Raw genomic sequence first — 23,226 nt, forward strand, 5'->3', positions numbered from 1 at the left:
AGCCATCCTCCCTGAACCTGTTTCTGTTGGGCCATTGAGAGAAGTAGCTAACAAAACATCAGTTCTAGAAATCTTAGGAAAATAGAAAGTCAAAGTGAATAGAGGCAAAGTCAGTGCCACCTGGGCCCCACTGAGGCTGGCTGTCCCTCCTTGGGTGTGGACATAAGTCCTGGACTGTTCTAGAGTTTATTGTCTGATGGGGGACAGCAGCATTCTCCCTGAGAATCTAGCCCTGAGGTTTGCCTTCCTGTATGCATCAAGCAAAAGGCATCTCCCACTACTCAGTGGCGTATAAAATCACCCGTGCTGGTGTCCTGTTTTGACACCCAGGCCTGCTTCTCTGAGATGCTTCCTGCCATGGTCAAGTGTGATTGGCTGTGAGTTTGTCCAGTGTAAACCATTAACTGTAACTTACTGCAACCATGACTCCATGGAACCTCCAACTCCAGGTCCAGGGTGTTCCTCTTTGAAATCATTTCATTTCAGCCGCTTTCATTTCAAAATATGTGGTTTTATGCTTACTACTAAAATGTGGTCTCACAAAAAAATTTAAAAAAGAAAACCCACAAATGTACCTCCATTCACTTTTCCTCAGTGGGGACCACAGACTCCTCTGTTCTCCCCCACCTAGCCTCCACGCTCAAGGCTCGGCTTGGGAAGAAGGCATTGCCCCTGGAGTGCAGCTGGGCAGAGGGACAAGGCCTTGCAAGGCAGAGCTGCTGACGGCCACATCTGAAGCAGAGGGGATGCTCTAGGGTCTTATCTCTGTCATCCTCAAACTGACTCAAACTCGAGTCAGGCATTGGAGCATGGCATTAGACCCCTGGACATGGCTTCTAGGGCTTCCTGTGTGTGTAAGAAAAGTCTTCAAGAAACCCCCTGCCACTCTCTGCCAGGCAAGACCTGCCCCTGCCCTCTTGGGTATGGCTGTTCCAAACTCTGCCAGGCACTGCCCTCCTTCCCAGTCCCACACACGAGGCATCCTGAGACAGAATCTTCTGTATATGGCCAGGGTCCAGCCTGCTGGATGCCAGGGAGGTAGCCACAGCCTTAGGAAAACCCTCAGAGGTTTTAGGAAGGATAAAATCGAGCAGGCTCCTGAGGATGGGCTATACCTTGGCTTCCTCAGTCAGTTTTCCCTTTGTGGGTGATTTATATACAGCACCTCTGCAGATACATCGTCCACAGAGTAAAATAATTGACAAGGAACTCCTGGAAGGTAATCTCACCTCATCCAAGTCTCTGCCTCATAAGACCTGTTTCTGCATTTCTAGGAGCTGGGGCCAAGCAAAGTTTACCTCCAGGACCCTTTCAGCCGTATCTGATGTTAGACCTTCTACTTTAATGCTCCTTCCATCAGGCAGGAATACAGCCAGCTCGACATTCTGGATGGTGATATTCAATGTGTGCTATAAATAAAACCACAGACGTCAGTTTCCACACTCATTATGGAGAGGCCTAGCACTCCCTTCCTGTCCCCATCGTGTGCAGGTCCATGATGCCTGAAGTGAACCAGCACCCAGTGCAGAGGTTTTGGAGGTCCTTTGTAGGACTGAGCAGAGGAGAAGGGGGCTCTGCAAAGGCGTCAATGCAGAGCAATAGTGTGAGGTCTGAATTGCTTCCAAATAAACAATAGAGCATCCATTTTGGAAGGTAAATCTTTTGCTAAAAATCATCCATATCTTGCTGATAAACTCTGAATTAACATACTTTAGACATGTCTAAGTACCCTAAAGTCTGGCTCTGTGGCATACACGATGGGTGGAGCTTTTCCCCACAGCAACCAACTCCATCCTCACCCCACACCACCTCACCTCACCTCACTCCACAAGACAGGGTCTCGCTATATAGCTCTAGCTGTCCTGGAACTTTCTCTGTAGACCAGGCTGTCTTGGAACTCACAGAGATCTACCTGTCCCCAGAATGTGACTAAAGGCATGCACCATGTTACCTAGCTGAATTTTCCAGCACCTGAACACCAGATGGGCACTCAGAAATTCAGCTCAATGCTGGGATGATTTGCCTTGCATTCATATAAGACACTATGAGTTAAGTCTCAGCACAACAAGCTTGCCTTACTGCAGGCACCTGGGAAGTTCAGGCTGCCCATCTTTCTTCTCAGCTTATTACAAATTCTGGAGGCTCTCACGACTCACACTCAGTCTCCACAGTTTGCTTGAAGGAGCTGAGGAGTCTGAGGAAACACTCTCCTTACTATTGCCAGCATATTATAAAGGAGATGTCCAGGAAAGAGCTAGATGGAAGAGACAATTAGGGCAAGGTTTGTGGGGTCTCTGTCATCTCAGCACCTCCATGTCTTCATTGTCCTGGAAGTTCTCTCAACTCCACTGTTTTGGGGTGTCTTGTGGTGATTCGTCTATCCCTGGCTATCATGTGACCTTGTGTAAATCTGGTCTGATCACTTCCCTCTATACCTCATTCCTTCAGCTCTACAGTAAGGAGTATAATGCCATCCACCTCAGAGGATATGGTAAGGGCTCAGGAGGGGACGCTGGAGAAACAGGAGCAGAACTCATCACAGACAGTCAGTTGCCACAATTATTGCTTTTCTGTTGTTAGAGGTAGGATTGAGGAGAAAGTCACATTGGTTTCACTTAGTGGTGACAGATATTAAATAAAGGAGTCAAGAAAGCTCCAGCATCTCAGTTGGTATCGTTCATATCTGGAAGGCACAAAGCTCCAGGCTTGATCTGCGGCATCTCAGAGACTGTACAGTGGAGAAGTCCGTTCCTGAGGTAGTTAATCCAAGAAAGCACAGTCATGACTTCACATCTGCCACATTTCTGCTGCTTCCACAACACACCCTATCATTTCACTGCCAGGGAAATGGAAGACCTGTGCTTCTGGAAAAGGGGGCCCCGTGACTTCCTGGTGTCCCCAACAATAACCCAGTAGGGCAAACTGCCTAAATAAGGAAGTTGCGTTTGGTTCCCAGGGCACAGAAGCCTCCTCGGCCTCCTTTGTCCTCTAACCCACTTCTCATGGCTCCTAGGCATGCTGAAGTTTGTCAAGCAGGAACATGAAGCGGTCCTCAGTCTATAGACTCTAGCTTTGCCTTTTCAAAATCCCTTTGTTTCTAAAGTACACACGGAACGAAAATCCAGGGCATGGTCAGTTGGGGAGTGAATCCTGGATACACAAGCCAGGGACGATTACATGGAGGCACAGGGAGCTGCACTCGCCAGAAACACTCAGCAGCACAAAGGATCAGAGGCTCTGTGGGTTTGGATCCAGGTCTTCTGCTTACTAGAAGCAGGTCAACCCAAAATAAACCTCTTTCCTCACAGACTGAGAAATAAGAGGGCACCCAGAGCCTGGCGCACCAAGCATAGGGTCAAATCCAATTTACTTTTGCAGACGGGGAACAAAAGTTGCCCTCGATGGAACCTTTCTCATGCTCTCCCCCTGCTCCTGAGCCCTGAAAGGATCACGTGACTACTTGGTGTTAAACACTAAGAGACAGCAGGCACCACACTTATCAAATATTCTAGCAGCAAAACTGCCTCATGCCTGCTTGGTGGGCTTCTCTGCCATCTGGCAGACCCCACACTCCTGCTTATCTCGGCTCTTCAGTCTCCCAGCAGCTCAGTGGGGCAACCTCACTGCGAGAGCTCAGCAGTCCCTCCTTTTCTGCACTGATGGCTTCTGTGTGTTGCAGATCCATCACCTGGCTCCTGTGGGCGGTCAGCCTGAGCACTGGGTACAGTGAGACTCAGACCCACACTCCATGGGAACCAACTACTGATTTCCTTTTACAAGTGCCAGCCCTGAGCCCCACAAAGAAGCCTCAAGAACCTTTGTTGTGGTTCTTATACCCTATGAGAGGGGTAGCTAGAGAATATATACTCTCCCTCATGCCCACTCTGGAAACCTTCAAGACCAGCTTAGACATCACCTTTTTTAGAACACCTTCCCAACTGTGATGGTTTGTACATGCTTGGCCCAGGAGGAGGCACTATTAGGAGGTGTGGCCTTGTTGGAGTAGGTGTGTCACTATGGATGTGGGTTTTCTGCTAGTGGCCTTCGGATAAAGATATAGAACTCTCAGGTCCTCCTGCACCATGCCTGCCTGGATGCTGCCATGCTTCCCGCCATGATGATAATGGACTGAACCTCTGAACCTGTAAGCCAGCCCCAATTAAATGTTGTCCTTATAAGAGTTGCCTTGGTGATGGAGTCTGTTTACAAAGTCAAACCCTAAGACAGCATCCATGGTCCCTCGTCTTAGGTCTCACAGTACCTCATAGCAACAACAGTATGTGTGGACTTCATTCAGGTAAATGGGTATAAAGCCACTGGGACCAGCAGGGCCCACCAATGCTGTGCCAGGGCTGTGACAGGTTGCTAACTCTCCAACATTGGGGCCATGCACCAGAGTGCTTGATCAAAGTCTGTATTCCTGGGACACTGCAGCACAGGCCTAGGACATTTATTTATATGCCTGGAGATTTTTCTCTCACCCCAAGTGAGCAGAGGCCACGAGCCAGCCTGACCATCATTTACTGGTGCCTCTGTGTCTCTAGAGAAGGGCTGGCAGACAGTCACCCCTTAATACATATTGGTTTAATGTAGAAGATATGAGATAAAACAAGACATGGTGTATAACAGGACAACCTTCCCAGCTCAAACTTAATTTTCTTTCCAAATTTTTAATATAAACATCTCTTAAAGACAACTTCAAGGCATTGGGCACTTAGCTCGGTGGCAGACTGTTGCCTAGCAAGTGCCTAGGTTCAGACCTCAGTCCTAAAAAAGGGGGTAAAGGGGTAAGGGCAGGCACATTTAGGAGGAAGATACCTCTGCCTTGTGCTCCTTCTGGAGTTAAGGTGAAAACATCAAAAAGAAAAGCCGGGAGCTGGAGAGATGACTCAGCAGTTAAGAGCACTGACTGCTCTTCCGAAGGTCCTGAGTTCAATTCCCAGCAACCACATGGTGGCTCACAACCATCCGTAACAAGATCTGGCGCCCTCTTCTGGAGTGTCTCAAGACAGCTACAGTGTACTTACATATAATAAATAAATAAATCTTAAAAAAAAAAAAAAAAAAAAAAAAAAAGGAAAAGCCATCTTTGAAAGTTGCCAGAGTCCCAGGCCTGAGCCCAGGACAGTCTGAGAGTGTAGTAGAGTGGTACATAGTAGCCATGACGCAGGAAGCAGAGGACACAATCCATTCTACTTAAGCCGTCTCAGGGTTCAGCCAAGCCATGAGCACCGCTCAGGGACCATCACAAGAGATAAGTGTCACTTTTTGATCACTAAAAACTGCCTTCCAGCAGGATCCAGAAAAGGGAACAGGCCTGGCTTCAGTCACAAGGGTGCTGACCCCCTACTGAGCACCGTACCTCCAGTGAATGCCAGACAGTTTTAGTTTAACCCTCAAAGCAACCCCAAGAGGCAGGAGCTCTGCTCCCCATTTTCAGCTGCAGAAACCATACGTAAAGAGGTTAAGCAAAACCAGTGTTGTTGCCATCGTGATCCCAGCAGTTGGGGGCAGAAGCAAGAAGATTGCAAGCTCAAGTGAGCACTGTCTCAAAGAATAGGAAAGGAGAGTGGGGACTGGGAAGTGGAGTGAATGGGATGGAGAAAGCAAGAGAAGGGAGGGGAATGGGAAGGGGGAGGGAGGGTAATGGGGAGGGGAGAAGAAGAGTCTGAATGTATCACCCAGAGTCACAGAAATTAAAATCTGACCATCACAGCCTGCCTCCTGAGCCAGATTCACAGTCACCAGGCTGGGTCTGGGGCTGCTGACTGCAGTGGACAGAAGCTGCTGGGTCCCTGAGAGACACTGTGGCTTATGCATTGCTGCTAGACAGACCAGACTGCACTAATCTTAGGACAGAGCATTAATGAGAAAAGGCTCAGAAATGAGAAGCAAGATCCAGAATTAACCCACTCCAGTGACTCAGTGACAGCCACCTTCCAGCAGCATGCACAGCGAGCTGCAGAGATGGGGCCGATGAGCTGACAAGAACTGGGCTGTGACCAATCAAAGAAATGCAAGGGAGGAAAAGTATGGCCAACACATGGCACACACGTGCAGAGGAAGCAGGAGGCCCCGTGCACATAAGGTCAGTGGTGGAGATGACATGTCTCCATATAGAGACAGAGAGCAGAGAGAGGCTCCGGCTGAGAGGTTGGGGAATTAATATAAATGTGAGCTGGTAACGCTCAGTGGGAGACAAGCACGAAGCCGGGACAGACATCAGAGCTCAGAAGAGAGACAGCAGAAAGGACAGCCGCTGGGCAAAGCTCTCCTAGAACATTGGGAAATCAAAGTACTAAAGATCCAGAATCAGGGAAAAAAAAACCCTTTAAAGTTCCTGGAAGAACTAAACACAAAAACAAAATTCTACAACACTAATAACTCATAAGAGATATTTTCTGAATGCAGGAAGGCAAAAGCTGTAACGTAGCCTCAAGCTTATGTTTATATGTGCTAACATACAGTGAGCTCCAACAGGTCATCATGAAGAAAGAAAAAGAGTACTTAAAAATCAAACCACTAATACCGTGGTTCGTTTCTCTGTTTGACTAGGTCAGTTAACACGTGCACAGAGGTGGATCCTTGTGTTTGTAAAGCTTCCTCATGTCTCTGTGATTCTGATCAAGGTATTATTCCTCTCCCTCTTAGGAGCTGACAGGAGGTCCTGGCAGGCTCGAGGTTTAAACGTTTGCTTCCCACCTGGGGGCCCTTTTTCAGGAGAGTGTGGACCCTTTAGGAGTTTACCTACCAGCTCTGGTTCCACTGCTGTGCTCTCTGCTCTCTGTCTGCAGTGGTCTGAGCAGCACTCTCTCCTGATGCTGAGCCCTCCCTACCTCGATGGACAGAAACCCTCTCCTGAGCCAATAAAAGCAGTTTGTCCTTGTTTCTGTCAGGTATTCTGATCATAGCAGTGTGAAAGTGATTAATACAGTGATCCAATAATGACTGACTTACTGTGTAATTCCATTCTCTTCCTGGTCAGTCAAGGTCCCAAGTACAGGCACAAAAATGCTTGCACACGTACAAAGGAGCGAAAGGTTTCCTGACCTAATGGCTTACCAAAATTTCAGCTTACACCGTGAGGGACTTGTGGTTCCTTTGAGAGTCCCTGGAAAAGGGTTGGTTGCCTTAGGCCACATGGTTCAGGCTGGATCTTGTCCATGAACATTAAAGTTAGAAAGACAGACAGGCAGCAGCCAGCATGGCCTGCTGCCCCATGTCTGCACCACAGTGCCTTTGGAGACCTTGGCTACAGCTGTTGGGTCTCATCTCAGTACAGGGACCCAAGTACTAAAACGTCAGCTCATTCTCTTCCCTTCTGGGGACCAGCGTGGGCATTTGAGGCTCTCAGGCTACAGAACAAGGTATCTGCTTAAGCTGTAAACCAAAATCTGAGGCACACTTCATCTCCCCTGTAGGATTCAAACAGGAAGCAGCCTCCAGACTACTAGAAAGGAAACCACTTTACCCAAGTTCTGAAATGCATGCGCGCCTGGGAAACAGACTGACTGCCGAGGGCGACAGCCTTAGTAAGGAAAACAAGCTTACCAGCTGCACCAGTGTTAAAAACTCAGTGAAGACATCACTCCTTGTCACACGGGGATCCGCAGTTACTGAAAGATATGGGAAGCAGACCAGGTGAGCACAGGCTGAGGTGGTCTGTTAACTGCATCTCCCAGGAACTCTGAGATCTTGCCCTCGCAGTGTGGCCTTCCAGGATGCAAGACAATTGACAGTCTGCCCCCTTGAGGTGGCCTTGGCAATATGAGCCTATCAAGCCAACTCAGGAACCCCACTCTTCTCCAGCCACCCACTCTGCTCAGAAGTCACCTTGTTACCCTCGGGTTGGTTGGCTCTAGAGAGTAGGTTTCATGAGACATTTGGTAATCCGAATATTTTAAGTCTTCCCAAAGAACCAATTGAGTTTTTCATCACATGGTAGGAGCTCTCTGCTAACAACACAAGTATTGGTCCACCTTACAGCATAGTTGAGCACCATTTGTCGGAACTCCATAGAGAGAAATGCACCAAAAACCTGGTGGTGTGCCGTAGTTTCTTGCTGCTTCTGCAGATTCGGGCTGATTGACCGAGTGATGCCAGCTGAGACAGACTCGCATGCAAGGCAAGACCCGTGGAGGACATGTGATGTTTGGAGGGAGTATAAAAAGGACTCGGCGGACAGTGACAGAGGCTGAGCTAGGCTGCTTGCATAGCTAAATGCTTGTTAATCTTGTTAGTCTTCACTGACCTTCGCTTCTCTGAGAGAGAAGCCTAGAACTTTCCCTTTGGCCTTGGTCCCTCCTGCTGACTTGTGCTGAGGCTAAGGCCTGGCTGTCTCAGCTAATAGTGCCACTGCTCCTGATTCGTGTTTGCTATCCCGACTCTGCCAAACTGGACTGCTGGTGAAATGTTTGCAAGTGGATCGAGTCGTGGTCGCTGACCTGTGAACAGAACTGCCAATTTCCAGACAACGCAGGCAGGAGTTGCTCCAAAAAACCTTTTTAAACAGGTCTACTTCTCCCGTATCCTTTCTTTCCCACAACCTCTGGTGGGTGGTGGGCTAGAAGGGAGGTTAAAGCATTTAAGAACCATCATTAAAAATAGGGTTTGAAAAATTAAAGTCACAGACAGACATTACTGCCAATGGACATGAAGTCTCCTGTCGGGATAATGGAAAACGTCTAAAACTAGATGGTGGTGATGGTTTGACGGCTTTTGTGATGAGGAGCTTACGCTGCAATAAAGCTATAAAGCTATAAAACAGAGTTCAAGCACATACCATTTTGCAGGTAGCGTTCCAACTGGTCCCTCCTCTCTTCAGCCATAGCAGTAGTCATTGCCAGGTAGTACTTGGGTGGGAAAGGGGGCAGGCAGTTTCCAAACACCCGTCTCAGCTGAAAGGTGCCAAGACACAACCACTGTGAGACACTAATGCAAAATTGATGAGACACAAAGCCCTGTCTTAGAGCACTTTATTTAAACAAAAACATAAAATTAACCTTGTTGGTAGCCAAAGGAAGGGAAAGAGGCCGTGAGCATCTTTCAGAAGACTGTCTTCTAGGGTGTGTGCCCCGCAGCAGCCCAGAGCGCTAACTCCAGTCTTGCTTTGGGGAAGCCAAAGATTGGCACTCATGACATGCATGTCCTTACATTTTATATAGGAAAGATCAGAGATTAGAGTCAGATGATTATTTTTTGAATTATCTCACTTTGTATTCCTGGCTGTTCTGGGACGTGCTAGACCAGGCTGGCCTCAAACTCATAGGGATACTCCTTAGATGCCTTCTAAGTCAGATTAAAGCTGTGTGCCACCATTCTTGGCTCCTTTTACTCTTATTAAGGTGGCACCTAAACTTAAATTGTGCCTTCTGTGTCATTTCTATAGGGTGGTGCTAATTACAGAAGTCCCACAAGGCCAACATAAAGTCCAGGCAGCCCCTTTTCCTCCTCTGACTAGAGACCTGAACCCTACAGTGACAATCGCTTTCATAGAAAATAAATAAAAATTATTTATTGTTTTAGTAAAGGAAACTACTCAAGTGTCAGTGTTGCACCTGGGAGGCAAAGGGGCTGAAACCTGACTGTGACCAGAGCCCCTGGCTTAAAGACTAAAACCAGATGAAACCTGCTGAAACCAGCTGCAGGGGAAAGGAGGCCACAGACAGACAAGACCTTAAACTTCTGTTTAGTTTTAGTCGCCTTGGCCATGATCACGGTGTGTATCTGACAGTTCACGGAGTCCCTAACTTCAAAGCACATGGAGATCCTGACCACTTCTCCCCACTGCAGTAACCACTGAGCCGGTACAAGCTACCACCTTCTAGATCCTGGGTCATGAGAGCAGCCTGCTAAGCTGTCTCTCTGCTTCTCTGAGTGGCCTCCTATCTATTTCTAACACAGAGCATCTCGAGTAATACTTCAAAAATGTAAGTGGAATCCTCACACTGCCTTGCTCAAAATCCTCCATGGCACCTCACCACCCAAGTCAAAGGCAGAATCGTTCCAAGGACCTCGAACTTGTGTGGTGCAATTTAATACAAATGATGGTTTCCACAATTACATAACTATGGCTTTTGTGGAGAAGGACATGTAAGTAAAGTTATACTTAAATTACTTAAATGAGATTAAAAAAATTAAATTAGTTTCTAAGTCATACAAGCCACAGTCCAAGTGTTTGATGGACAGGGATATGTGACAAGTTGCTATTGGACAGAGCGTGTATACAGCATCTCTATTGGCACAGACATTTCTAACGGCCAAAAGTTGGTCTGAGTATGGAAAGGTTACTAACTGTCAGACTATGAATGAATCATGGCTTCCTGCTGTTTACTGCTTGGCTGTTGTTCAATTCCTAGAGAACCCATATTTGATGCCAGCATTTATTTTTGTGATTTAAATTTTAAAAGTATATCCTGCAGAGAATACACAATATTATTGCCACGTTAGAAGACAGTTTGGGAACCAGGCATAGTGGCGCATGCCTTTAATCCCAACACTCAGGAGGCAGAGGAAGGTGGATTTCTGAGTTCAAGGCCAGCCTGGTCTACAAAGTGAGTTCCAGGACAGCCAGGGCTACACAGAGAAACCCTGTCTCAAAAAAAAAAAAACAAAAATAAAAACAAAAATAAAAACAAAAACAAAAAACAGTTTGGTCATTTCTTACAGTGTTAAGCATAGTCTTACTATAGAATCCATCAGTCACACTTGAAACAATTTACTCAACACATTTAAAGACTACATACACACAAAACCACATGTGCTCAGTTGTTAAGAACACTCTCTGTTCTTCCAGTGGACTGAGTTCATTTCCTAGCATCACATCAGACAGGTCAAAACTTCCTGTACCTCCAGTAGCAGGGGCTCCGACAGCCTCTTCAGGCCTCCAAGGGCACATGCACACAAATGCACACGCATGCACATGCACAAACAAGAAAATACGTCTTTAAAAAAAATATGCTTGGACTGGTGAGATGGCTCAGTGGGTAAGAGCACCCGACTGCTCTTCCAAAGGTCCGGAGTTCAAATCCCAGCAACCACATGGTGGCTCACAACCATCCGTAACGAGATCTGACGCCCTCTTCTGGTGTGTCTGAAGACAGCTACAGTGTACTTACATCCAATAAATAAATAAATCTTTAAAAAAAAAAAAACAGGTTTTAAAAAAAAAAATATGCTTGTAACTGGGTAGTGGGGCATAGACCTTTAATCCCAGCACTCGGGAGGCAGAGGCAGGTGGATCTCTGAGTTCAAGGCCAGTCTGGTTTACAGTATGAGCAAGTTCCAAGACAGCCAGGGCTACACAAAGAAATCCTGTCTCAAAAAACAAACAAATAACCCCCAAAAATTGCTTTATCTGGAACCCTGCAAAGATGCCCTTCAAACTATGAGTGGATAAATGGTGATCTCCTTCCTACAATAGAATATTGCTCATCCATGAAAAGAAGTGATCTAGCCACAAAAAGACACAGATGAGCCTCAATGCATGTTAAAAATGAAAGAAGCCAGTTTGAAAAAGTATGAATTCCATTATGTGAGCATCTGAAAGGGGCAAAAATATAAATAGAATAAAATGGTCCCTTGTCGCCAGAGCTGTGGGACAGAGGAGTAGTGAACAGGCAAAGCACACATTTTAGAGCAAAAACCGCATCCTGGGGTAGCATATACCACACTCATCCAGGCAAGCTAAACTTTGTAGAACGAGCTTGGCATATGCCATATTTTAGAACCATTTAGGTAGCCTGGAGAATCTCAGGATGGCACACAGCATGTAACAGAAGATTCTTTCCGCACTACAAACACACCATACCACTTCGCTGGAAGGAGTGTGTGTGTGTGTGGGGGGGGGGGGGGGTTTTAGCAATATGTAAGACAGGACAGAAGTGTGTGGGGTCCACAAGAGAAATGCACAAAAATCCACTGTGCATAAGCACTGAACTGTTGATGAAGCTGTTCTCCAGGGGCGTGTGAGTTAATGCTCACGCTACTGTGTAGCATACGGACTCAAGCAATGCAGTAGGTGAGGGGCAGGGTTCAAGCCAGATTTCTCGCTGCAGGAGTGAATTTATAGATAAGAGCAAGAGGCTAGAGTGACCCATGTAAACGCTTCACTATGAACTCCTGTTTAGTGTAATTAAGATACAAATGGTGCATGATTGGATGTGCAATGTCCCCCACTGGCACCGGTACTTGAGCTGGTGGTATTTTCTATGTCATCTGGGTGCAGGGTCTGGTCGGCAGCAGTAGGTCACTAGGAATGGGCGATGAGGGTTAGACACACTGTGGCTCAGGGCTGCAATGGCTCATATGACAAGCCTCGGCTGCATGCTCTTATCATCATGAATGTCCTCGCTCCATGATGGGTTATGCCCTATGAAACTATGAGCCGTAATAAGCCCTGCCTTGCTTTGGTTGTTTCTGTCTGAACTTTATGGCAGCAGTAAGAGAAGGAGCTAATGGGATCGGACAGTGGTAGAAACCTGGGTAAGAAAGCCTGGGCTACTGCACATGGTGCCTCCTTCCTAGCTCTGCAGGGAGGCCTGGAAGCAACACTGTAGCGGCAGTGAACACACCTGCACCTAGATCCGAGTCTCACTCCTCATTGAAAGCCACCACAGATTCATGGAGAAATTCCTGTTCTAAGACGGAGCCTGGACCACCTTGGAGCAGAAAGTATGGACGTGTTCAATAGCTGAACATAAAAGAGACATGGGAACCAAATGAAACACTCCTGTGGCCATTGCTCAAACAACCGGATCAATAAGACAAAGCAGCATTGATGCATAATCCAAACCATGAATAGCCTACATTCCGTGATGATCTAACTAAACCCTGAATAAATGAATAGGAGAGAACAGGCAGGCGTCTGGTGTAGAAGAATTCCCGACAATGTGTGTGAACAGGAAACATAAACTCCCATTGCTTAACTTAAGGATACATTGTGCACAGAACATCCTTCCAAAGAGTATTGGGGGGGGTGCGGGGGGGGGGGGCAGGGAGGATGGCGGTGCTTCGTATGGGAAGACCAGATGGATGCCTCCTCAGCCATGAGATGGGCAACATCAGCAGTGAGCGCCTTAGCCTGGCAGACGCCTGAGGCAATGTGGGTAGAATGTGCTTCGGTTACCCCTGGGGTCCTCACTCTCAAACCCCACTGCTCACTCTTCATCAGATGGAAACAAAGTCTCCAAATAGAAGGACTTCCACAGATCTGACCAGCAGCCCTCTAAGCTGTCAGGGTCATTAAAAACACAGAGAATCCAAAGAACTGCCATCGTCAGAGAGCTAAAGGGGACATGACCACGGGGTGGAGTGCTCCCCAGTCCTGGACAGAAACTGGATATCAGATATAAACTAGTCAAGTCGGAATAAGTTATGGACGCAGTTGATAACAGTGCATCTTTGCTGACTGGATCAGTGTAACAAGTGTACACACTAAAGGTGTTAACATAGAGGATGCCAGGCTGGAGAGATGCCTCAGCAGTTCAGAGCACTGGCTGTTCATCCAGAGGGCCTGGGTTCGATTCCAATCACCCACACGGTAGCTTATAACTGTCTACATCTCCATTTTCAGAGAATCTGATGCCCTCTTCTGAAACCTGAGGGTGGAGCACACACATGGAGCACATGCAGCAGGCAAAGCATGAACAAGTGTTTAAAACATGTAAAAAATAAAGCTTTGAAATGGTTTAAAGAAGAGAGGAAACTGAATGCCTGGTGTGTAGAAACTGTTGTACTTTTTTTTTTATAAACTAAGACTGTTACTACAAAAATTAAGCTTATTTTAAAACAAAACAAAACACCCTGATGTTCTGGATTCCCTCCAGAAAATGAGAAGATCTTGAAGTGACAGGGTCACGTCCTCAGGCAATTATCAGTTGAGAGGCAGCATAATAGCTCCCATCATGCCCCACTGCCTCTCACCAACCTCACCCCTGTAGACCCAGCTCTCATCTGATCCTGGTATCAAATATTCTCAGAGCAATTATGTATCCTTTAAACTCAAGGAAATGTCCCTGCCATGCCAAAGACTCAAAAGGCTGCCCGCCATCAGCTAGCTGCTCCACCAACCGGGACACTGTCTCAGCATCTCTGTTGCTGCCATTCACTGAAGCAGAAATTTGTCTTCTTTGCATGCAACTGTGTCTTGGTTAGTTGATAGCTCATCAAGTGATGCCAAAAATGGAATTATCTTCCATTGTGTACATAACTGTCACAGACATTAGACTCTAATCGGCTCTAGTCACAGCAGCCTTCAGACAACAGGGCTGCCTGAGTCACCCATCTGTCTGAATCTACGCCCCCCCCTCCGCCCCCCTGAGGTCAGGAGGTGGGAAAAGTCAGCATGGTGGAGAATCTAGGGCCTGACATGGAGCAGAATACCACCCAGCAGGTTTTACAGCAAGGACAGGTTCCTCAAGAAATCTTGTGGAAGGAAGTCTGGGGCGGGGGTGGGGGGATGGGAAATATTCAGTGAGTTGAATAAATTCTGCCAAAAGTCAACCTTCATCTCCATGGTTCAATTTTACCAGCACAGGCCTCTCACCGGTCTCAGGTGGAGTTGCCTGTGGCAGTCACTAGCATCCCAAGACTTGGAGAGTTCACCTCAGACTCATCAAAGCCTCCATGAAAGACCTCAGAAGGGAAACTCGGTTCCCCCACTCCGTTACTGTTTGAGGGGTTTGGTTTGGTTTTTGTTTGTTTTCTAGACTGGCCTAGAACTCAGTACGTAGCTGAGGATGATCTTGAACTATGCCTGCTTCACAAAAACTGGGGATCAAACTCAGGGCTTCAAATGTGCTGGGCAAGTGATCTACCTGCTGAGTGGGTGCATCCTCAGCCTGGTGTGTGTGTGTGTGTGTGTGTGTGTGTGTGTGTGTGTCTGTGTGTGTGTGTCCGTGTGTGTGTGTGTCTGTGCGCGCGCGCGCGCGCATGTGCATATGTATATGAGAGAGAGAGAGAGAGAGAGAGAGAGAGAATATTGTAAGTGACTGTGTGACTGTGTTGTGTGACTCTGTGTGTGTGTGTGTGTGTGTGTCCTCTCCAAGTCTGGCAAAAGTTGCCAAGGGTTTTTCAAGATCCTTCTCTGCCATTTTTTCTTCTTCTTCTTCTTCTTTTCTTTTACTTTTGTTCTGCTCTGAGACAGGGGTTTCTCTGTATAGCCCTGGCCACCCTGGGGCTCTCTGTAGACTAGGCTGGACTCAGAAATCCCCATTTCTCTCTGCCTCCCAAGTGCTAGAATTAAAGGTATGGGCCACCACAGCCTGCTTCCTCTCCCTCTCCCTCTCCCTCTCCCTCTCCCTCTCCCTCTCCCTCTCCCTCTCCCTCTCCCTCTCCCTCTCCCTCTCTCTGGTGGAAGTGGAATGGTCCCAAAATCCTTTTAATTTTTTATAATTCCATTTATTTGATTGTGGAGTGGGAGCTCATGCGTGAGGTCAGAGGACAACTTGCAGGAGTTAGTGGTTTTCTACATGAGTTCCTGGAATTGAACTCAAGTTAACAGGCTTTGCAGCAAGTGCCGCTGAGCCATCTTGCTAGCCCCAAATTCTTATTAGTCTGACCAAATATAAGGTACCATAAAAAAGGAAAGGCTGTGTATACTTAAGAGGGGCGTATAAAGTCCTTGCCAGTTTATTTCCTTATAAGCTCTGTGTGACACTCTATGTGTATTATGTTAAATAAAGGTTATAACTTTGCTAACAAGGGATTTGGCTGTAGGATTGAATTTAACCAGGCACAGAGGCACACACACCTTTAATCCCAGCCCTGGGAGGCAGGGTCAGATCTCTCATAGTGAGGAGGTCCAGGACAGCCAGAGCTACATAGTAAGACTGTTTCAAAAAAATTAAAGAATTGACTTTCTATCCTGTAGGAATAAGAAGGAGTTCCTGTCCAGGTGGCACGTTCCTGAGTTCTTGTCAGCCAGGGTAATTCATAAAAGGCTGAGTCTGATAAAAAGAAGGGTCTCTGTGAGGTGCCATGTGACCTGTGCTCTCTGACAGCATCAGCTGCAGCCCTGTCCCCAGCAAAACCCCCTCAAGGGCTGCAGCTGACCCTCTGATGTTGAACCCTGGTAACATCTGCTGTGTGAGCTCTCTGGCTGGCTCAGCTCTCTGTGCCTTTAGATAAATACAGCCAGTTTAACTGACGCCCCCGTGATTTGCCTGGGATACTTTCCCCAGCTCTGAAGAAGCCTGTGAAGGCAATGTCAGCTTGTGGGGACCCCGTTGCACAGGGAGCATCAGCAAGAGGGGAACTCCAAAAGCCTTGCAGACCATTGGGTGCTCCCCTTGCCAGGTGCTGGCCTCCCCAGCTCCCCCATCATTCTGAGCTAATCTGGTTTTCCTATCCACCTCACACTCTTTTCTTTTTTTTTTTTTTTTTTTTTTTAGATTTATTTATTATTTTATGTAAGTACACTGTAGCTGTCTTCAGACACACCAGAAGAGGGAGTCAGATCTTGTTACGGATGGTTGCGAGCCACCATGTGGTTGCTGGGATTTGAACTCTGGACCTTCGGAAGAGCAGTCGGGTGCTCTTACCCACTGAGCCATCTCACCAGCCCCCTCACACTCTTTTCTTTTAGGTCTGAGACAAGTCTGTGTAGCCCAGGCTGGTCTTGATTTCTCTATCCCTCACCTCAGTCTTCCATGGGCTAGGACTACAGGAATGTGCCACCCTGCCTGACTTTTATCTTCTTCCTCTTTGCCTATTTACACCCCCTGTTCCTATCTGCCACTGTCACATCCTCTGCTTGGAAGACAGCTCCTGGACCAGTCCCTTCCCAAGCCCCAGTCAGTCTCCCAGAAACCCCCCCTAGATTGCATAAGATGCTTTTGAGTCTTGTGACACTTTCTGACTACCACAAGCCAATCTGTATCGATGTAGCTCATGAGTCTTGGGTTTGCTAACAAAGGGACTTGGAAAGGTGGGCCAGATAAGACCGTGTTAGAACTAGAAGCTGTACAAAGCACACTTGTCCCAGTTGACTCTACTCTGGGATAGGTCTGAGGGCTCTGAGCGCAAGAGGCTAGAGGAAGGCTATTACTCTGCAACTGGTCATTATGGTCTTGTTCATGTTATAAGGCTGACCTGAAGTTGAAGATGTTGGTATAGGAGATAGCTCTGGGATTTAAAGAGTGCCTATAGTTCACAAATCAGGAGCCTGTAGCCAGCCCTCCTCCTCTACCACCACCACCACCACCACCACACCCACACACACACAGTCCAATGTCTTTCAGAGTAACACAATCCAAGCTCACCTGTTCATCCCAGCGGTGCAGCTGGCTGTAGCGTACTTTGCAGAAGAGGAACCCGTCCAGGTACACGGAGTACAACTGAAAGCACAGACACCCGCCTGTTATCCTAGGCGAGGATGAGGACTGGGGTAGGAGGTGCCCAGGGTCACCGAGCCCCTCCCCACCCAACCGACCCCGGGCCCCAGACGCACCACGTAGCGGCCCCCCAGCGCGTCTGGCCGCTGCTGGGACACCGGGATGCAGAAGTGCATCTTCATGGCTCTGGCGATGACCAGGGACAGCGTGGAGAACAGGACCTGCCGCCTAGAGTCTGGGCTGGGTCCTGAGCTCCCACTCCTGCCTTGGGTCTGCGGGTGGGCGGGGTCTGCGCCTGGCTCCGCCCCACCCCGCCCCGCTCCGCCCCGCCCCGCTCCCTCCACTAAACCTCAGCCTGATTCTCAGGCTGGACTAGAGACGTGCGCACACAATCAGGGTTCAGAGGGACCTCAGGGATGCCAGATCTCAGGCCAGGGTCACCCTGGAGGCCAGAGGCTGGAATTTTAGAGACTTTTGAGGAGGAAAACGTGCCTCTGTGGTGCAGGGAGGGAGGGACAGTGTCGAATTCATTTTCAGAGAGCTCAGCCCACAAAAGTTAAGAATCCTGTCTCTAGCCACATGAACATTTTATACAGCTGCCAGAAAGTCACTGATCCAACCCTGCCCCAAATCATCAGAGCCAGGCAGCTTGCCTAAGGAAACAGAGCTTCTCCAGGGGCCACTTCAGGGGCCAGGTCTCCTGTCTGTGACCAACAGAATGTCCACTTCCAGAGTGAGGGGGATGAGATGGCATTCAGATCCGCCTCATACCGGATCTCCTGGCATTTTCTACGGAGGGTGCCTTGATGATTTGGGAGTTTCCCATCACCCCAGCGCTGGCTACAGTATACTGTGGATTAAGATTAGAAAGGGGAAAGGAGGTATACCTTGGAAGTACCCTATCACAGGAGCATTAGGCTCAGGGTTTTTTTGTTTGTTTCTTGTTTTGTTTTTGTCTTAACCTTTTTAAAATGTATCATGGTGTGCAGTCCATATGTAACACTGCTTTGATGGTTTATTGTTGCTGTTTTGTACATATGATTTTTATTTTTTTGATTGGAAGTGGCTTGTTGTCTTATTCTTGTTTTTTAAGTCTTCTTTCTCTCATTATAGGAAATTTAAAACATGGATGTGGCCTGGGTCTCTCTTACCTGGGGAAGCCCTGTTCTTGAGTAGATACCGCTCTCCGTGGCTGGGTTCTTAGGAATCTTTGTTCCCAGAATCTTTCACCGACTTCTTGGTTTTTCACTGTTGATATTGATTAATTCTATTAACTTGTGAATATGGTAAAAACTGATTGTGAACTTGGTGGGATTTAGAATCACCTAGGAGCTAAACCTCTGGGTACATCTGTGAGTTGTCTGTCAACAGACTGAGCGGCACCTCCGACAGGGGACCAGGGGACGGGAAGGAACAAAAGAAGAGTCAGCTTCGCACCAGCGTTATTGATCTCCTGACTGCAGAATTTGAAAGTGGTCAAGCAGGGAAAAAAAGGAAGTGGTCTGACGCTCTCACCAATGCCCAGAGACCTCCTCTTCAAGGACCACATTTGGAAACCTGGAGAAACAGGCCAGAGTAAGAGCACACTGCTCTTCTAGAGAACATGGGTTCAATTCCCAGCACCTACATGACAGCTCACAGCTGTCTATAACCCCAGTTCTAGGAGATCTGATGTTGTTTTTGCCTTCCTTGGGCACCAGGCATGTGCACAGCACAGACACCCATTGAGGCAAAACACTCATATACAAAATATAATTAAAATAATTTTTAAAAATTAAAAATAATAGTATTTGTACCATCATTCTATCAGCATGACTTTGGAACTTTTAAATTATTTTAAAGTTAGATTTACTCATTTGTACTGGATTTACTAGAATGTGTTGAGGTCACAGGACAACTCACAGAACTCTGTTCTCTCCTTCCACTCTGTGAGTCCCAGGCTCAGGTCTCCCAATTCCCCCCACCTCCCTCAGCACAAGCAGCAGGTCACCTGATTTGTCATGATAGCTTAGTTTACCATTTTGAATATAAGTGGAATCAGGCTGTGTGTACTGTGTGGCCCAGCTCCCTCTGCACAGCATAGTTATTTAGAGATTCCTCTAGCTCATATGCAGAGTTTGCACTTCTTTTTAAATTATTTATTTATTTATTTATTTATTTATTTTTGCTTAGTGGTGTTGCATTTTATAATTTGCATCCTTTTTCATTGCTAAGTAGTATTCCGCTGTATATCTATGTCACAAAGTGTTTATCTAGCTCTATTGGTATGCTCACTTGGATTACTTACATAGAGTGAGTTTGGGGCTTATCATTAATATTTTACAAATATTACTTTAGGCTAAATACTTCTTACAACTTTATGGAAGAATACTACTCAGTTTGTGGTGAGATTAATTCCTCATAAGTCTAAGGTAAGTTAGGAACACAGTGGTAAGTGGTTAGTGCATTTAAAGTGTGTTCCCTAGCTTAGAGAGACAGCATGTGGTAGTGTCATGATTCAGCAGCTAAGTGCAAGCTTCCACTGCCCACAGTCTCAGGGAGGGCTGGACCATGTGCCGACAGCCAGTTGTGGTGGTCAGTGTTAATTCTCAAGTTGGCAGGATCTAAAAATCATCTGGGAGATGGGCCTCTGAGCATGCCTGCGGGAGTTATTCTGACTGCAGTGGTTGATTTGGGGAGGCCTGCCCACTGTGGGTGTTGCCATTCCCTAGCCAGGATCCGAGGCCGCAGAAGGTGTCAGAGGTAGGCTCATGTGCATCATTCTCTGTTTCCTGAGTGTGGGTGGGATGTGATGAGCTGTTTCACATGCCTGTGACCTTGGCTTTTCCACCATCACAGACTGACCTGTCTCCTTTAAGGTGCTTTCCTCAAAATATTCTTATCACAGTAAATGGGGGACGGGGATTAAAACACTGAAAAAGTATTAATTTTTTATTATAGTGTGTTTCTGCTGAATGCACATTGCTTTTCCACCATTGTAAACTTTAAAGAGTTAGCATCTTCACATTAGGTCATTAGTCACCCAGCCAGAGCCATGGCTGGAGACAGATGCTGTTCTGCCCCCTTCTTGGGAGCTGAGGTACTGTGCATTTCAAGAACCTAACAAGGACCTGCAGCTGTCAAGGGACAAACACTCAAACCCTGAGAGGAGAATGGGAAAACCAAACTAGGTCACTTGGCAAGGTATGCAGGGATATGGGAGGGGGGGGAAAGGGGGGAGCATGACACCATGCCTCATAGGTCTGTGATCCCTACACTCTACCTGCCGTCCCTCTGTCTCTCTGTCTCTCTCTGTCTCTGTCCCTCTGTCTATCTCTGCTCCACATCACCCAGCTGCTGACAGGGTTCTTGGGTGTGAGTTTGGTCTCTATTCCAACAATAGAAGATCAGAGCTCATTTGGCCTAATTTTAAAAAAAAATAATAAATGAAACATTTTTGGTTTTTGCAAATAAATTAGTGAAAACCAAGAACATGTGATTTTTGGGGAATAGCATCCAGGTTTCCAGGTTAAAAGCAGAGACAGATCTCCTCCCTCCATAGCATTGCTGGGAACCACAGCAACTCCTTTCTGAGCCCTAGGGTTCTCGAAGAAGGCCTTCCTTGCTGCAGAAGTCACTGTTTCTGGTTGGCTCCTGAGGATGCTCCTGGATTACAGATGCTCCACAGCATCCTGGGAAACAGGAGGAGCAGACCTCCTGTCTGCCTGTGGACACCCATGAAGAGGATTTTGATTCTTCAACAGAAATGAGAGTCAGGGCTGGGGTCAAGGAATTATATCTTCAGCCATACCAGGTGCACTGTAAATGAGGACAACCTGCTGAACCAATGCAACCACTCAGCTATGGCATTTGTGACTTGGGTTAAATACACACAAACTGGGCACAACCGGCCTTTCTGCATCTTCAGGCAGGGAGTGGTAGGGCAAGGTGAAGGTTGGCTCCTCAGTGAGGAACTCAGAAGGTGGCCTGGCCTTCAGCCAAGAGGGGAGAGGTGGTTCATACTGCATATATCTCCTGTGTCTCTGGAATCTGGCCTGGGCTGTGGGACCCACGGTAGACCTGCTAGATATCGTCCCAACATCTACAGTCTTACACGGAAGCAGACACAACAGTTGAGTCTAGGGACAGGAAGTTTATCAGAGCCAGGGACTCAGAGTGGAAGTGTCAGCTGAGGTTGGCTGACAAGAGGGATGTAGATGGTGAGAGGAGCCTTGGAGAAAAAGAGACAAGACTTGAGGTTGAGCTGAGCCAAACATGGCCTGATGGGACATGTCTGTAATCCTATCTAAGAAGGCTGAGGAACTTCAGTTCCTGGCCAGACTGGGTACACAGTGAAACCCTGTCTCAAAAATACATAAGAAAATTGAAGTACTATGTTAGTTGCTGCGGTGGTTTGAATATGCTTGGCCCATGGGAAGCAGCACTACACAGGAGATGTGGCCATGTTGGAGGAAGTGTGTCACTGTGAGAAGGGGCTTTGAGGGCTCCCGTAGTAAAAATATCAAAAATCCCAGCCTGGGGCTTCTTTACCCCACCTCTTGTTATTGAGTTCCCCTGAAGAAAGACACGCTCAGTCTTTGTATTTGCAGTATGCCTTAGGCAGCACAATAGCGGGGCAGCTGCCTGCCCGCCTTGTTGTTAGAATCCACTTCCCTGTCAATAACCTGAGATTTACTTACTATGTTCCATTTGGGATGCTCTTAGCTCCAATTAGGCAGCACGCAGGCCCACACTCTCCTCTCTCTTATGCCATGGCTGCTCTCCTTTCTCCTCTCTTTTCTCCTCTCCTGCATCTTCTTCTTCTATCTTGCACTGGCTTCTTCCTCCTCCCCTCCTCGTGGTCCTCAACACCACCTACGGCTCTTCTGCCCAGCTATTGGCTGTTGGCAGCTTTATTTACCAATCACAATGAACTGGGGGCAGGGTCACTCAGTGTCCTATGTGTGGGGTAACTAGTCTTAGGGGCCCCAAATTTGCATTAGATACAAGCAGCATTAAGCCAACCCACTACAGGCACAAGCTCCTCACAGTGCAGAAGACAGTCTCCTCCTCCTGGCTGCCTTTCGACCAGGAAGTGGAACTCTTGGCTCCTCCAGCAGTGTCTGTCTGCAGGCTGCCATGCTTCCCACCATGATGATAATGAACTGAACTTCTGAAACGGTAAGCCAGCCCCAATTAAATGTTGTCCTTCATGAGAGTTGTCATGGTCATGGTGTCTCTCGCAGCAGTAAAACCCTAACTAAGACAGCTGCTGACTGGAGTTTCATTAAATGGAGACAGGAAGATCAAGAGTCAGGGTCATCCTCTGAGGCACCTCATGTTCAAAGCCAACCTGGATTGCATGCGATCGTATCTCAAAACAAAACGAAAACAAAAAAATTGTTCAATAAATTTGGCTTGAGATTAGAGCAGAATTTCCAACAATTCCTGTAACAGCCCAAAACATATATCTACCATATGCTAATTAGTGTTCTCATTGTGAATAATCAGAATTCCAAAAATGCTGATGACCTACATCCTTCAGTACCGAATGTTCAGCCGAAATTTAATTCTTTATGAAAAATAAGTTCATTCATCTTAGTATACAAATTCAGCTTCATCATCAATAATGAAAGCTGTATAAATATTAAATAATTAATTTAAACAAATGTCTGGTTTGTGCAACTATTTTATACATGAGTATACTTGGGGGTTCGTAAAATCTTCAGACGAAAGGGAGAGAAAATTAAGCCCCAAACCAGGCGATCTCTAAAATGCCCCTCCCCCACACTTCTATCATTTTGTGCTTAAGAAGAAATTCTGATTATAAAAGATAAAGGTGCTAATCCCCTTGGGAGCACCCTAGCAGCCTCCCCAAATCTCACAAGGTGTCAGGAAAAGAGGGGGCCCCTGG

The 23,226-nt window shown here is 47.1% G+C and overlaps 1 protein-coding gene across 5 annotated transcripts in view; it reads right to left on the reverse strand.

The window, feature by feature from the left end:
* The window catches only part of Snx31 (sorting nexin 31), a 56,068-nt gene extending 33,937 nt beyond the window's left edge, over positions 1–22,131 (reverse strand). For 2 of the 5 annotated variants that reach the window (NM_025712.5, NM_001347022.2), the window contains exons 1-5: positions 17,450–17,575; positions 17,262–17,336; positions 8,783–8,897; positions 7,552–7,616; positions 1,299–1,409 (exon numbers count right to left, since the gene is read on the reverse strand). In NM_025712.5, the coding sequence (NP_079988.3) occupies positions 1,299–1,409; positions 7,552–7,616; positions 8,783–8,897; positions 17,262–17,336; positions 17,450–17,515 (432 nt within the window). In that variant the 5' untranslated portion in view covers positions 17,516–17,575. Of the gene's footprint in view, positions 1–1,298; positions 1,410–7,551; positions 7,617–8,782; positions 8,898–17,261; positions 17,337–17,449; positions 17,617–22,012 lie in introns of those variants that run through there. The other 3 variants (XM_006520147.1, XM_017316726.1, XM_017316727.2) reach the window with 2 other exon arrangements.
* Positions 22,132–23,226: the final 1,095 nt, after the last annotated feature.

Source organism: Mus musculus, chromosome 15 (assembly GCF_000001635.26).
Source record: "Mus musculus strain C57BL/6J chromosome 15, GRCm38.p6 C57BL/6J".
In the NCBI taxonomy this organism is placed as follows: domain Eukaryota; kingdom Metazoa; phylum Chordata; class Mammalia; order Rodentia; family Muridae; genus Mus; species Mus musculus.